The 17,500-nt window shown below is 37.1% G+C and overlaps 1 protein-coding gene across 2 annotated transcripts in view; it reads left to right on the top strand.

Moving 5' to 3' along the window:
• LOC144957337 (zinc metalloproteinase nas-36-like) overlaps positions 1 to 17,500 on the top strand; it is an 84,089-nt gene that overhangs the window by 29,395 nt on the left and 37,194 nt on the right. For both annotated transcript variants that reach the window (XM_078888490.1, XM_078888491.1), the window contains one exon: positions 16,392 to 16,600. In XM_078888490.1, the coding sequence (XP_078744616.1) occupies positions 16,392 to 16,600 (209 nt within the window). The remainder of the gene's footprint in view (positions 1 to 16,391; positions 16,601 to 17,500) is intronic.

Raw genomic sequence — 17,500 nt, 5'->3', positions numbered from 1 at the left:
ATCCTAGATATTTGTTCTACTTTTCAAAATTGGAAAAAAAATGTATTAAAAATGAGCATGTACATAGATAGTTTTATTCAACTACCATTGCCATGTTAAAAACTCAAAACATTAGCTTTGATACAACGCCCAAAGGGAATGAGATTAGCGGAAGAGTAGCGTCCCTTGATTGGACGTCACCTTACAGAGAGAACGTCAATTTGGTTTTGAAGTGTCTCAAGCCGCTTTCACCGGAAGCGAGGCCGAGAGACGCATGCGCACAACCAAAATGACGGTCTCTCTCTAATAACGTTTCCGCCGGTGACGTCACAGACTATGGGAGAAGTCCAATCAAGGGACGCTACTCTTCCGCTAATCTCATTCCCTATAATATGTCTCATAAATATGTAATAAATAGACATGGGGTAAAAAGTATCCAGGGTAAACTACGGTTATAGTCCGTGTTCGGGTTTGGCGAGTTAAATATATCGGATTCTTTCTTCTCTCAACCCTCTCTTTGTAAATAAAAGTAAAATAAAATAAAACAAAACTCCAGTTATTCATCACAACCACATCATCTCATTCATCTGTGGTGTTTCATTCATCCTGTTTTGTTGATAAAGGGGAAACCCGAAACGTTCATTTGATCTGTTTTAGTAATTAAATTGAAACTTACATTCGATTTCACATTATTATTTATTTCTTCGAGCTTCGAGCAACAACATTTACATCCATCCCATAGGGGAAATTTGTCTCTAGAGTGTATTATTCCAATGGAAGACTAAAATAACCCAGGTGCCAGCCGCAATGCAGCGCCTCAAATTGAGCTTAGGCGAAGTGACTTGCTCAAGACCACACAGCGCAGCCCCGGTATTCGAATTCGGTACATTTAGGGTACGAAGATAAAACCGTACCCCTGAGCCACGCTGCCCCCCCCCCCCCCAACTATAGAAGAAGATGAAGATGAATATGAACTTTATTTATCAATTTCTGGAAATTTTCATCGGGTATTGCCATAGACTAATGCCTTTCTGAAAAGTACTAGTTGCGATAGACGTAAACAAGCTTTTTAAGATTGGAACATTTAGAAATGGACGACCAAAAAATTCGGTCATTCCGACGTGCACTTATTTGTAGGTCTGAAAACTCGATTCCTTTTTGGGCTCATTGTCGTAATGGAAAACTCCAAAAAAATGACGCAAAAAATTATCCATTATATAAAAATGTTAAACTATAGATAGTATGCGCTTGGCTAAAAAGCTCATAACATTGCCATCCGGAAGTATAACGGATCAACACACAAAACTGTGTGTATCCATGGACGTTTATAGTCTGGTTAATACAGTTCACTGAGCATTACTCATAAACGCGGATGGCAAAAAACAATAACAAAGACCTGAGTGACGTCATCTTTGAACTATCTATAAGCGGGTTCGGAAGGAGATTCCTGGTTAAATTTTAAATTTCGAGTTTTTCAGAGACTGGCAGTGAACTCACTCACCCCTAACACCGACTATATCCGTAGTTTACCCGGGTTGCTTTTACCCCATGCCTATCTATTACATATTTCTGAGACACATTTTTGGCATAGTATCAAAAGCTATTGTTTTTGGTTTTTGCATATTAATGGTAGTTAAATAAAATTATTTATGTACATGCTCCAATTTTGAAAAGTAGCAAAAATCTCTATGATTGAGTGAGTTAATGTGTTAAAACATACAAATTAGATAGATTTCCTTATCTTGTACATTTTGCCTAAAGATAAAATTCTTATCATCTAGAGTACGGCAGTTAACTGGTTAATTGGATTCACTAATCTGATGTCACGTCGCCCAGCAACGGCGAGCAGTCTGGTTCTAAACAAAGACAATCGGTACTTTTTATTCTTCATGCTGGCTAGAACTTTTCGTATAATGTCATGTGATCAGAATGTATAAAAGTGAAAAAACATGATCATATTTATAATGTTTTTTTCTCCTCTGGACACACTTTTATACTCGTCGGAGAAAAATTTCATAAGGGCATCCGCCATTATTCCGATAGTTTAGAGCCAGTTACTAAGTTACCAAGCTAAGTTACGAGGGAAGTGACATCATGCCTGTTAAAGCCTATAGATAGAACTAAGATGACGTTACTCAAGCCTTTGTTATTGATTTTTGCCATCCGCGTTTATGAGTAATTCTCCTGACTATAAACGTTCATCTTTACACACAGTTTTGTGTGTTGGTCCGTTATACTTCCGGATGGCAATGTTGTGAACTTCTAAGCCAAGTGCATACTATGGATTAAAGCTTGCTTTTACCAAAACTGCAACTATGTTATCGTTCAGCAACAATGATGGCTTTCTAAAATATAGATAGTGTGCGCTTGGCTAAGAAACTCACATCATTGCCATCCAGAAGTATAACGGACCAAAACACAAAACTATGTTTTATATTATAGTCAGGTTAATACAGTTTAAGTGAGAATTACTGATAAAGGTAGATGGCAAAAAAAAAAAAATCAATAACAAAGAGCCAAGTGACGTCAACTTCATTCTATCTATAGCAATTAGGTGTGTGTGTGTGTGTATGCGTGTGTGTGTTCGTGTGTGTGAGAGAGTGTGCGCGTATGTGCATGTTTGTAGATTTGGGCTGCCTGTTACCAGCTGGGTCTATCTTTGGACTGATCGGAAATTAATGGACCGAGTTATCGAACCTTTCATCTTCTAGTCGTTTTCTTTGTGGGAAGGGCTGTCTTGTGTACATTGAGATACACCCCTCTACTCTCCCCTCCCTTCTCTCTCTCTATCTATCTCTCTCTCTCTCACTTTTCTCTCGCCCCCCCCCTCTCTCTCTCTCTCTCTCTCTCTCTCACCTCCCACCTCTTTGTTTATATATATATATATATATATTATATTATTATATATATATATATATATATATATATATTATATATTATTGAAATATTTACCACGATGTTGGAGTCAGTCTACACCGATGTTTCATACCTTCCAGCCATCGTCTAGCACTATTCGTACCATATATATATATATATATATATATTATATATATATATATATTATATGTCATGGTCTCAAGTGAGTAAAGAGCTACTCGACTATGCATAAAGATATATGTAGAATGAGGCCCAGAATTTACTAGTTACTATAAATGAAAAACAATTAACGATTTGTTTACAATGAAATAAAAATAATGATGAAATTTAATTAAAAGAGATAAACAGTGATCGTGGCAGTTACAAATAGAGATATGAATATTTTACGTAACTTATGATAATATGTCAGGTTCGTAAGTTTACGTTTCCAGGCAGTTGATGGGCTTGGATGATCTATTCCTCTGATAACAGGATCGGACTCGTAAAATTCCACTTCCAGGCAATTGGTAATGGGTTAATATGTAATCCTTTGACAGCGGGCTCGGGTTTGATCCTTGAAGATTATACAATCAAAGTTAAAAGCTCCGGCGTCTTAATGGTGTAGATATAATATCTACAAAGTCCCAAAAGATAAAAATCTTACAGTATATAGAAGGAATAGAGCGACTGGCCGTCCGGCATAGATTGTGAAGAGAAGTGAGTGTCAAATGTTAGACCTATCAGCTTTTATAATAAGTGGCTACGTGACAGAATGTAGAACGAAAAGTATTCACTAATTAGAAATTAATTCGAGGGAAGGCTATAAAAGGAAAGACGATCTAATATTAGAAGGTAAAGTTTATCTAAGCCTACCGAAATATAACTGGAGTGAGATGAATTCAGTTCTTAATAAAATAAAATTTAATAAGATAATTGTGAACAACCTTTACTGTGACACCCCCCACCCACGTTTAAAATATACTCTTTAACCATTATGGGAAAGATAGATTTTACAAACGGAAGTAAATTTACTATCATGATACTCTAGCATTAATCCATTGTTATGATTTGTGCTACAATTAAATTATTTATTAACTAGACATGGAAATGTTTATATTAACGTAGGTATATGAATGGGTGACAATAACAATGAAAGATTGTGATTACAAATCATTGTGATGAACAACATGATGGCAATGTGATTACAAATCATTGTGATAAACAATAGTGATGGCAATGAAGCATGATTTAAGTCGATGATATGAAGGTAATTTACTGAATGAAATGAATGAAAATGTAAATGGAATATTGACATTTCAATTATTAATCATAAATGAGTGAAAATTCATAACAATAATAGATAAAGATAAGATTTCCCAAATCATGAATGGGTATGGTATATATATCCAAACAATACTCAATGTTACATTAAGTTGGGTCATCATGTTTACAAATAAAATTATCGAAATTGTGCGTTCTGATTTGGCATAATTTTCGAGGTAACTAACAGTATGCATGAGAGGTTAAATTATACCCTTCTCACGTCATTACACTAATCGAGAAAGTAGGTCGGCGTGAATATTTTCACAGCCTGGTATGTGAGAGATACTGAAAGTGTAATTTTGCAAAAATAGACTCCACCTTAGTACTCTACTATTATTCATTTTGTTATTTCTTATGTACGTGAGTGGTTTATGGTCCGTTTCGACCACAAACTCCTTTAGCAGTAGATATCTGCTGAATGTCTTTAAAGCAAAGACGATGGCCAGTCCTTCACGCTCTATTACAGAGTATCGTGATTCTCTGTCCAATAATTTTCTGCTTGCATATAAGCAAGGCATTAGAGTTCCCTCATGCTCCTGTAATAGTACACCTGCGATGCCCTTATCAGACGCGTCAGTTCTTACAACAAATTCTTTTGACATGTCGGGTAATTTAAGAATTGGTTCTGAACAGAGTAATGCCTTTAATTGGTTAAAGCTATTCTGACACGCTTCTGTCCAAACAATTTTGTTCGGTGACCCATTCTTTGTCAGATTTGTTAGCGGTGTCGCGATGTGTGCGAAATTGTAAATGTATTTCCTGTAAAAATTTAGGAGCCCAAGTACTTTGCGTACTTCTTTTTTTTTGTCTTAGGTGGTTGCAATTGTGCGATTTTTGTTTGTTTTTCTGTCTCGGGTGTCTGTGTCCCATGACCAACGGTATGATTAATCCTGCATTTGAAGCTTCGATATTAGTAAACATAGGTTGCGACACTGTGTCTCTATCAAAATATTTTTTTAGCATATTTGCATGGAATGTCTTTGTTGTGTTGTTAATTTTAATCTCGTAATTAACATTAGATTTTACTGCTGTTATTTTGAATGGTCCTTTCCATGTAGCTAAAAGTTTACTCGAGTCATCGGGTAAGAGTATTAGTACTTTGTCACCAATCTCAATTTTCTTGACTTGCTTTTTCTATCGGAGTATTCCTTGTATTTCTCTGCTTTTTTAGTGACGGATTCCTCTTCTAGCTTACATGTGTCCTCTATTCTGTCTTTCAGGTTTCTTACATATTCGTAAGCAAACATAATTTCGTTATTGCCTCCTCATTCCCTTTACAAATGTCGGCTACTATATTGATCGGGCCGCGAGGTGATCGTCCATACATCAACTCAAATGGGGAGTAGCCTGTAGATTCTTGGGGTATTTCTCTATATGCAAATAGGATTGCTGGTAAGTATCTGTCCCAATCATCTGGTTTTTCTGCTGACACTTTTCTTAACATATTCTTTAGAGTGCCATTAAATCTTTCACAAAGACCATTTGCTTGGGGGTGGTAGGGAGTTGTGAATGAGTGTTGGATTCCCATGAGTTTCATGGTTTCTTGCATCATATGTGATGTAAATTGGGGTCCATTGTCCGACAGTATCTCATTTGGTATGCCTATTCTAGTAAAAATTGTCATCAATGCTTCAGCTATGTGATCCGATGTAGTTGATTTCAATGCTATCGCTTCTGGCCACCTGGTTGCGTAATCGACTAGTGTTAGTATGTGTGTATGGTTTCTATCTGATTTTGTTAAAGGGCCTATAATGTCAATTGCAACTTTTTGAAAAACTTTTTCAATAACTGGGGTTGTCTCTAATGGCAATCTCGGTATTCTGCCTTTTGCGACTCTTCTTTGGCATGTGTCACACGATTTCACATATTCTCGGACGTCTTTAGTAATTTCAGGCCATGTGAAATTCTCGGATATTCTCTTCAATGTGGAAGAGCTCCCAAGATGTCCAGAAGTTATTGAATCGTGCGCTATTCCAAGGATTTTGTTTCTGTAAATACTCGGCGTGACCGACAGTTGTTTAGCTATTTTGTTTCTTTTCCTATGTAACCTGAACAGAATATCTTTTTCAATGATGTATTCAACTTTTGATTTCGTCCCTTTGTTTGCGATATTGAAATATGAAGTTAAAGTCGGGTCCTTTTTCTGTTCTTCAATGAACCTGTTCCTGTCAAATTGTTGTGGTTCTAGAGAAATAGTCATTGGCTTCTCTGTTGTCTTAGTCATCTTTCTTGTTTCTGCTAGACAAGCTGTTTCTTGGGTTAATGACCATTCTTTTACATCTGTTGGGTTGTCTTTAAGACCTTTTATATTGCCAACAATAACATCAGCGACGGGGTTGGGAAGTATACAGCATTCCACTATTCCTGTATAGTATGGGGTTTCTATGTACACGTTAGCTGTTTCAAAGGTTTCGACTGTGCCACTGAATGTGATGCATTGTACCGTTTTTCCAGTTTTGTCTTCGTCATTGATCAAAGATGCTTTTATTCCTACTGTACTGCATCCTGTGTCTCTCAATATTTTGCAATCAGTTCCATTAGCTTTGCCTTCACAAAAAAAATAGCGATCCTGACTTGTGAGTTTGTGTTAAAAGTGACATACCTTTCACGCAATACACATTTATATTTTCTCCTGACATTATTCGTATCTGATTATTTACACTTGTTTGGAGTGATGCATTTGCAGTTTCTTTTGGATATCCCACGATTTTGTAACATTTGTCTGCTGTGTGGCCTTTCATTCCACAATATTGACATTTAATTATAGGTTTGTTGGTTTTCTTATACTCAGTATTATTGTCAGTGCTATTTCTTGTTTTGTTTTGATAGGGTCGGCTATGGTCTCTATTGAACTGTTTGTTCCATGGTTTGTTACTATGGTCATCTTGTTTCACTTGCGTGTTCCGAGTGATTGATCGGCTCGTTCTATTTGAGTATTGAACTTTAGGTGTACATGGATTCTGAGCAGGGGCAGCGTAGTATGGTTCCTTCAATGTTCTGCTAAGGGGTGTCAATGGATGTGCGCTGTTAAAGTTTTCTGCGTAGATTTTTAATTTGTCCAAGTTTTCTGGCTTTCTCTCTTTAAAGAATGCGACTAAATCTGGGTTGCAAGCTTGATAGATTCGATTCTTCAGCGTGAGATAGTAAAGGCCTGCAAAGTCGTCTTGTTTTACGTTTGCCAACTCAAGCCACCGATTTAGAAATTGAGTAATTCGGTTCACGAATGTATTAAAGTCTTCTCCACTTTCCGGTTTTGCAGTGTGAAACCTTTCCTGGTAACCATCTTCCGTTAATCTAAATCTTTTTAGTAGAGCGTCTTTAATTTTTCCATAGTCATCTGCATCTTCAGTTGTTAAGGTATAGAAAACTTTTAGCGGTTCTCCAGATAAGCAGTTAATCAAGGCTGTGGCCCATTTGCTTTCTGGCCAACGATAACCTTTAGCCTGAACTTCGAATCGGTGTGTAAAGCCCCCCATAGACGCCGACATCCGCTGGTAGCGGGACGGATGACCTATCGCTTTGACCCCATCCCTGCGTTTATCGCAGATGATTTTTGCCCACATACGGGGAGATATTTTTTTAGGCGATCGGCGATCGGGGGCGTGGCAGTATAAAAAAGTGGACAATTTTTTTCGGATTTTCGCTGTTTTCACGTCGGATTCGTGATCAGCGTCAAATTTACAATAGGTTTGATACTAAGAACTGTGTGTTTACTCCAAAAATTGGTGAAATTAGAAATAAATTTTAATTAATAGTGAGGCTACGATCCCAGTTACTGTCTGTTATTCTATCTTTCGTCTTGCGCACAATATTGATTACTTCTCACTAAATTATATCAATTAGACCGTTGAAGGAACGAAATTTACATCATTCCACTCTTTGTTATTGTATTAAGGCAGTCATTTTGGTAATTAGTTCTCACTAAATTATATCAATCAGACTTTTAACGTTCAAGGTTACTTGTAGTTTTGTGTGACGGTACGTTATTTCCGACTGGTGGATGTTGTGAGCATTTTACCTAAACTCATAGCATCAATAACCGTCCAAGATATTCCCATCATATGTAGCAATAGCTATAAGAGAGAGAGAGAGAGAGAGAGAGAGAGAGAGAGAGAGAGAGAGAGAGAGAGAGAGAGAGAGAAGAGAAAGAGAGAAAAATTTACTTGCGCTATATATACCGCTATATTCAATAAAGGTGCTCAAATCACTTTATAAGGGTCTTTGGCCAACATAAAAACATGTTAGACGAGACATGACTGTTAAGCGATATTGCAATTGTTTCCCGACAGAGACGACGCTGTAAACAGCGAGGTACTCATTTTAACAGTGAACAAGGTGAGAGAATGCGAGTAAAGAGCCTTTTCCAAGGACTCAATTATGCGCCACTCAGAGCGGGACTCGAATCCAGTACCGTCCGATCCAAAGGCGAGTGTCATTTCACAAGATCACATGCATAGCCGCACAAAAAAGTGATGAGAGAATAGATTCATATGTATTGAAGGAGAAAAGAGCGGATGGAGTGAGTAAAGTTCTTGGATATTTATAGAAGGAACCAAATTGACGTCACTCATCTCATTGTTATTGTTTTTAGACACCCGTTTTTATGATTAGTTCTCATTAAAATATATCAGACTATAACGTTCAAGATTCCATGTAGATCTTTGGACTGGAGTGATATTTCTGGCTGGCGGACTTTGTGAGTATTTTAATTTAACACAGAGCATCAATAGAAGGAATGAATTGGACGTTAGTCAACCCGTTGTTATTGCTTTTAGACAGCATTTTATAATTAACTTATCACTAAGTTATATCAATCAGACAATGAACGTTCGCGTTTGCAGTTTTGTGTGTTAATATGTTATACCCCGATGGAGATGTCGTGAGTATTTTTCCAATACGCATAACATCCATACATTTGCAATCCGATTTAAGTTTAAAAGCAACGTAGACCACGGAAATTTTTCAATTTTGTGGACAATAAAGATTTGTTATTTATCGTCATTATTATTATTATTTTTATTATTATTATTATTATTATTATTATTATTATTATTATTATTATTATTATTATTATTATTATTATTATTATTATTATTATTATTATTATATTATTTATTAAAACAAATCGACAGTGTTCCCGTGGCAGGTGAAACGGGTACTCCTCGGGACTACTCGCATTCGCACCCCCCCCCCCCCCCAATCACCACCGCCACCACACACACGCACACAGCTCTTTTTTTTTTTTGGGGGGGGGGGGGGGCGTTGTTTGTAGAGTATAATTCAGGGTTACAATGCCCACCCCTGTCATCACGTAGTCAAGGCTTTTTGGCATCTGCCAATCCCAAATGTCTGTGTCAAGGTCGACCGTCATGTCGCGTCAACGGGTGAGGAGGAAAAAAAAAAAAAGAACTGGCATATTATTATATCATTACATTGAAAATTATGAAAACTATTTTTTATTTTGTATGAAATCCTTTATAAATTTTACGATGATCAAGAACGAAACTTTTGCCATCTACCTCTTCCTGGCGCAACATTTATAAAAATATTATTTAAAAAAATAATAACACAGCATTTATTTGGCGCAATATCCACGTGCTCAAAGCGCTTTACAAGGGGTCCCAAGGCAACAGCAATATTAAACTTGAAAGACGAGACATGACGCCTGTCAGGCGATGTGACATTTTTTCCTAACAAATTCAACGAACGGTCATGTACTCATTTTACACCTGAGTACGGTGAGAAAATGTGAGTAAAGAGCATTTTCCAAGGACTCAACTCTGCGCAACGCAGAGCGGGTCTCGAAACCTGAACCTTCCGATCTGGAAGCGAGAGTCATACCACAAAACAGGGAGGAGCACTGTTCTGTCGGCCACATAACCTCAATATTAATTAAATTTTATTTCTAATTTCATCAATTTTTGGAGTAAAAACATAGTTCTTGGTATCAAACCTATTGTAAATTCGACGCTGACCACGAATCTGACGTCAAAACAACGAAAATCCGAAAAAAAATTGTCCAATTTTTTATACTGCCACGCCCCCGATCGCCGATCGCCTCGAAAAATATGAAGCAAAGCGGGCTTTGCGAGCGATGGACCGTACCTAGGTTTATCGGCCAGGTATTTGGCCACACACATTGCGTTTTCACCCCGGTTTGCCTGATCGGGGTCTGGACCAGGATCATATCCGGGCGTGTATGGAGCCTTTAAGAAGGATTCTAGGCAGTCTGAGCGTTCATCGTATGTTGGCATGCGTGGAAGTTTCACGAAAAATTCATCACTATTATTATGTTTTCTTTCATGACCGGTTTTTGTTTTTTCAATTTCCAGCATCATTTGGGTCCTTTTGGTTTCTTCTTCTGCTAAAGCTATTTGTCTTTTTAGTTCCCTTTCTTGGACTCTTTCTTCTCGTTCTTCTCTACGTATTCTTTCTTCATGTTCTTTTTCTTCTCTATGAATTCTTTCTTCATGTTCTTTTTCTTCTCTACGAATTCTTTCTTCATTTTCTTCTCTACGAATTCTTTCTTCATGTTCTTTTTCTTCTTTTACTTTCTCTTCGCACCATGAAAATATTCTTTCCTGGGGTATTTCTAAGTCCTTTGCGAGACTTAAGTATCTTTTATATGCTTCCATGTTGCAATAAATTAGTTACGATATTTTATATATATTATATTGACAGGATACTGTTACTGACTGTTTTATTTATTTACACTTACTGGAATGAACTGTTCTATTTTTAGAAATCTCTCTCTCTTATTTCAACTTATTATGTATGTTGAATTTGATGCCTTTTATCGTTATATCTTATAAAGCAATGTGTCAATACAATGCGTAGTTATTATGAGTTGAGTCAATAACAATGTGTCAATCGCGTGTACTCTAAACTATGTTACTACGAAAAATGTATCACCAATGTGTGTGACTCGTCGTTAGTTTGTGTACAATTATTCGCAATGACGCTAATATACTAGAGTGTGATAACAATAATAGGATGCCAAAATAATCCCAAGTTATCTATCACTAAATATAACACGACGGCTAGTAGACTCCTTTTATTATTATTTAGTTTTTAAAGACTCACTTTTCAGAACATAATATATAAGTGGTTTTCGGTAACAGTAATATGCCAAAAATGCATTTAAAACAAATCACTATGCAAAACAAATCACGATGTCTATAGTTACTATGTGATGCCCAACTCATGTAAAAGAGAATAATGAAGGATATATTTACCAACTCAGTTCGTGGCTGGGACCTCTCTCTTGTTCAATGGTTGTTCAACAATTGTAATTAGGCATTGAAGAGTGTTTAACAGTGATGTCTGAAATACAAAACAATAAAATATCGTAAGATTTACAATAGTTACAAAATGTGTTCACAACACTGAGTGAATGGATGATAGGTGAATGAATCGTTATGGAATGTAAACATATTGAAAACAATTCATGAATGAGGACAAACAACAAAATGAAATGAGTGATATAATAACAAAGTGGACAAGGAATGAATGAATGAATGAAAAACTGAGTGAATAGATGAATGAATGAATGGATAATGTATGAATGAAAGAATGAAGGGAGGAATAAATGTATGAATGATTGGATAAATGAGTGAATAAACGAATGAATGGATGAATGAATGAATGGATAAATAAATGAATGAACAATGAATGAATGAATAATTTATAAATGAATAAATGAATGAAGGAATGAATCAATAAAATGCTATTCAATTTGAATGAAAGAATGAATGGATAAATTGCTATTCCATTTAAATGAAGAAATGAAAAAGAAAAAAAATTAATCCTGTTCAATTAAAATATGATCAAGTGGGGCAATTAAGAGTTTTACAATTTAAACTTTAAAGTTAGATGAAATAGATATATGTAACTAAATAAATTCAATTCTTTATATGTGTCCCCTCCAAAATGTCAGGGTCTCAAGTGAGTAAAGAGCTACTCGACTATCATAAAGATATATGTAGAATGAGGCCCCAGAAATTTACTAGTTACTATAAATGAAAAACAATTAACGATTTGTTTACAATGAAATAAAAATAATGATGAAATTTAATTAAAAGAGATAAACAGTGATCGTGGCAGTTACAAATAAGATATGAATATTTTACGTAACTTATGATAATATGTCAGGTTCGTAAGTTTACGTTTCCAGGCAGTTGATGGGCTTGGATGATCTATTCCTCTGATAACAGGATCGGACTCGTAAAATTCCACTTCCAGGCAATTGGTAATGGGTTAATATGTAATCCTTTGACAGCGGGCTCGGGTTTGATCCTTGAAGATTATACAATCAAAGTTAAAAGCTCCGGCGTCTTAATGGTGTAGATATAATATCTACAAAGTCCCAAAATATAAAAATCTTACAGTATATAGAAGGAATAGAGCGACTGGCCGTCCGGCATAGATTGTGAAGAGAAGTGAGTGTCAAATGTTAGACCTATCAGCTTTTATAATAAGTGGCTACGTGACAGAATGTAGAACGAAAAGTATTCACTAATTAGAAATTAATTCGAGGGAAGGCTATAAAAGGAAAGACGATCTAATATTAGAAGGTAAAGTTTATCTAAGCCTACCGAAATATAACTGGAGTGAGATGAATTCAGTTCTTAATAAAATAAAATTTAATAAGATAATTGTGAACAACCTTTACTGTGACAATATATATATATATATATATATATATATATATATATATATATATATATATATATATATATATATATTGGGCCAATTAGATCTGGCGGAAAGTATTTTGAGATTGACTATCATCTTCATATCTAAAGGACACTTTTTTTAAAAATCAATCACCTAACTGGCGGTCTAAAACCAATAACACAATCTGTGTGACGTCAACTTCATTCCATGGCATAATCTGCCGCATGCCATGTACACAAATCATAGATGTTGTTCATATTGATGCGATAACTGACAAAATGTTGTAAGCTATAGATAGTATGCGCTTGGCTAAGAAACTCTCACAACATTGCCACCCGGAAGTTTCACGGACCAACACAGAAAATTTTGTGTAACCTTGGATGTCTATAGTCTGGTTAATGCAGTTTAGTGAGAATTACTCATAAACGCGGATGGCAAAAAAAAAACAATAACAAAGACATGAGTGACGTCAACATCGAACTATCTTCATTCGATATGGCAGCGACGACTAATGGCGTTACATTACTTTGTTATGAGGGTCTGTCCAGGCCGCTAATTCCTCGCCGCATTCGTGTATGGTTCGTGAACCAGCCCGAAATTTTTTCGTCACAACGCAACGCTCGACTAGATGCTCTGCGCATGCGGTCTCGGGCTCTTTGCCATCACGCGTACACGCGTGGGACAGATGGAAAGTCCCCATTGATGGTATGAAGCGACGCTGACATACGGCGTGTTTATGAGCGCGAAATATCTCCGAATTATAGATGGAATAGCATTGACTACACCAAACTCTTTGTTATTGATTTTAGCCATAGCTATATGTCAATTTTTAGCTCTCACTGATTGTTTTTCCATCAGAATATAAAAATTTAAAGATGCACATAGTTTTGTGTGGTGGTATGTTATACCCGGCTGGCGGATGTTGTAAGTATTTTACCTAAACACAAATCGTTACTTCTGGCTACCCAGTCAGAAAACAAAAACAGTGATCAATCTGTCAGAACACCCATGTTATAAAAAATATGTTATTTTTATTATCACCACAGGCAACTGTGATGTGTGTGTGTGTGTGTGTGTGTGTGTGTGCGTGTGTGTGTGTGTGTGCGTGTGTGTGTGTGTGGTCACAATATTCTACCCAACACCTTTTTTACATATTTCTGATATTGACCGGTCACTCCAATGTCTTTAGTTCGCGAAATCCCAGGTTTGAGAGAGTTTCCCAAGATGAGGGTCATTTAAATCGATCGATATTTGAAAGACGAGTTTTCTGACCAAATTTTTAAATATGTTTTTTTTTTCTCCCCAGAGTATGCCAGTATAGATAGTATGCGCTTGGTTTAGAAGTTCACAACATTGCCATCCGGAAGTATAATGAACCAACATACAAAACTGTTTGTAACCATGAACTTTTATAGTCTGGTTAATACAGTTTAGTGAGAATCACTCATAAACGCGGATGGCAAAAAACAAAAAAAAAAAAAAAAAACAACAACAAACAAATGACAAAGACCAGAGTGACGTCAACTTCGAACTATCTTTAGTGGTCAGTGTTTTTGTACGATGATATAAAAACCCCGTCGTGGAGAGAGCATAACCATGCCTATTGTCCTTTCGCCCCAAAATGATCGAGCCTGTACTTAAATATAGTATGCGCTTGGCTAAGTAATTCACAAAATTGCCATCCGGAAGTATAACGGACCAACACACAAATCTGTGTGTAACCAAAACCGTTTACTGTCTGCTTAATGTAGTTTAATGAGAATTACTCATAAAAGCGTGACGTCAACTTCGAACTATCTATATAGATAGTATGCAGATGACGTCACTCAGGCCTTTGTTATTGTTTTTGCCATCCGCGTTTGTGAGTTGTTCTCACTACACTGTATTAACCAGACTATAAAAGTTCATGGTTACACAGAGTTTTTGTGTTGGTCCGTTATACTTCCGGATGGCAATGTTGTGAACTCCTCGGCCAAGCGCATTCTATCTATAGCATCCCCATTGTAATGCGTAATGTGAAATGTTTATATTTTTATCTATTGCGATAAATATAAGTCACAGACATTTCTTTTTATTATTACCTTCTACTACTCAACACGCATGGTCTATATTTCATTTCCACGTGCCCGAGGGCATTGGTCACATTGCAAAATGTGCTCAAAAATGACCCACGTAGTGAAAAGTGTTCAAAGCTTGAGATATAGATAGTTCGAAGATGACGTCACTCAGGTCTTTGTTATTATTTTTTGCCATCCGCGTTTATGAGTAATGCTCACTGAACTGTATTAACCTGACTATAAACTTTCATGGATACATACAGTTTTGTGTGTTGGTCCGTTATATTTCCGGATGGCAATGTTATGAGCTTCTTAGCCAAGGGCATAATATCTATAGATAGAATGCGCTTGGCCAAGGAGTTCACAACATTGCCATCCGGAAGTATAACGGACCAACACACAAACGCTGTGTATCCATGAATGTTTATAGTCAGGTTAATACAGTTTAGTGAGAACAACTCACAAACGCGGATGGCAAAAACAATAACAAAGGCCTGAGTGACGTCATCTTCGAACTATCTAAATCCAACCTTACAACTGGTCATTTTGCTCAGTATAACTCATGGGTATGTTTACAACTTTCATAAACAAAGCAGCGTGTTCAGATACATTGAGAAATATCCAATCGTTGTACAGCAACAAATCATGTGATCGATGACTAGGTTGGACGAAAACATGAATATAGATCGCTCCCATTCGATTTCACCAAGTAAAATCTACACTTAAGTTGATTTACCTACGGGTGACTGCCATGGGTGAATTGTCAATTCCGAGTTTTAAAAAACCCTAAAAAAACACAAGATTTATACTGTACAAATAAGGTATCAATAACACCAGAGAGATCAGACAGGAAACGCGGGAGCTCATTCCAGACATTATTTGTGAAAGACGAGCGGCCATCCGTGATTGAGAATAGGATTCAATAGTCTGATGTCACGTCCGTCCAGCAACGAGCAGCTTGGTTCTAAACAAAAACAAAATAATCGGTACTTTTTATTCTTCATGCTGGCTAGAACTTTTTCACATGCCATGTGATCAGAATGTAAAAAAGTGAAATCATGATCAGATTTATAATGTTTTTCCCCTCTGGATACACTTTTATGCTCGTCGGAGAAGTATTTCATAAGGGCGTCCGCCATTATTCCGATAGTTTTGAACCAGTTGCTAAGTTACTATACGTCGTTACAAGGGAAGTGACGTCACGATTGTTGAAGCCTATTAGCACACGTCATCAACATGGCGGCTTGGGTCATCAACAATGGCGGGTTGAGGCGAGTCCGGTATTTGTACATTGATGTTTTGCGTTTAGGTAAAATACGCACAACATCCTCATGCCGGATAAAACGTACCGACGCAAAAAAAAAAGTTTGTATAACCTTAAAAATTTATAGAAAAATGAATAAACAGTTTCATAAAAGAACCAAATTTACAAAACACGAAACGTTTCCGACTCGAAACCCTTCTTCAGTCAATAACACAACACCTTTACTTCCATTTCAGTGACAACCATTCCGTCTTGTCTTTGTACCGGCATCAAGATGGTATCCCTGGCCTCCTTCGGCACTGCCACTTCATCATCCGCATCATCCTCCTCCTCCTCCTCAGCACCTTGGAGTCATGACGTCACAGTCATTCTGATGACGTCATTGTGCATACTACTCACTTCGTCTAATTTATTCACAGTGTCTGCTCAAACGACGGATGATAAGGTAAGATACGCGTGAGCTATCGCTTCCATCTCGTTGGCTCTGTGGAACTGTGTGTTGGTAGGAGTCTCGCTCTCGGCATAGGTTCGGGTCTCCTTATGAGCGGCACACAGTTTAGTCCTTGGAAAAGGCTCTTTACTCACATTCCTTTACCGTTCTTTAGAGCCATTAGGTCCATAGAGCCGGAGTAAATCCCGGCTTCTATAGCGTGAAACGGACAATAGCAATAATTGCTTGCTTCCTTTGGATAGGACGCTAAGTCTATCGCAAAGTGCTTTCCGCCAAATCTAACAGACTCAGCTACCCATTCATTGCTGGGTGGTGAAGGGTCAGTAAAAATCTCGACTACACCCGGGATCGATCTTGGGCCCTTTGCGTGTGAAGCGAGTGCTCTACCAACTATGATATTGAGGTCCCCTTCTTTACCGCGTACTGAGGTGTAAAACGAGTAATTGGTTGTTAAGAGCGTTGTCTTTGTCGTTATTATCGTCTACAGGCGTGGTGTCTCGTCCTACATACCTACTGTTGGCTAGGAACCCTTTGTAAAGTGATTTGAGCACGTTTAGTGTCTATTTCGCGCTATACAGATCATGCTCAATCAGAAATTATATCGATGTGGAACAGAAGACGAGACAACTAGAGCATTTATCTATCGCATTATCAATAAACGTGCTCAAGACGCTTTACAATGGGTCCAAAGCCAACACTTAAACATTTAGGACAAGACATGACGCCTGTTATGCGAGAGTACATTTTTTTTTTCGACAGAGACAACGGCAATTATTTAATCTGAAAAAGATGAGAGAATTAGATAAAAGAACCTTTTTCAATGACTCAACTACGAGCTGCTCATAGCGGGACTGGAATAACTCAGGCGTCAGCCGCATTGCAGCGCCGCAAATT

The sequence above is a fragment of the Berghia stephanieae genome, chromosome 11, assembly GCF_034508935.2.
Source record: "Berghia stephanieae isolate SIO BIC M18660-M18661 chromosome 11, UCSD_Bste_1.3, whole genome shotgun sequence".
NCBI classification, from domain to species: Eukaryota; Metazoa; Mollusca; class Gastropoda; order Nudibranchia; family Aeolidiidae; genus Berghia; species Berghia stephanieae.
The sequence above is the reverse complement of the archived record's forward strand: the minus strand, read 5'-3'. Positions and strand labels throughout refer to the sequence as shown.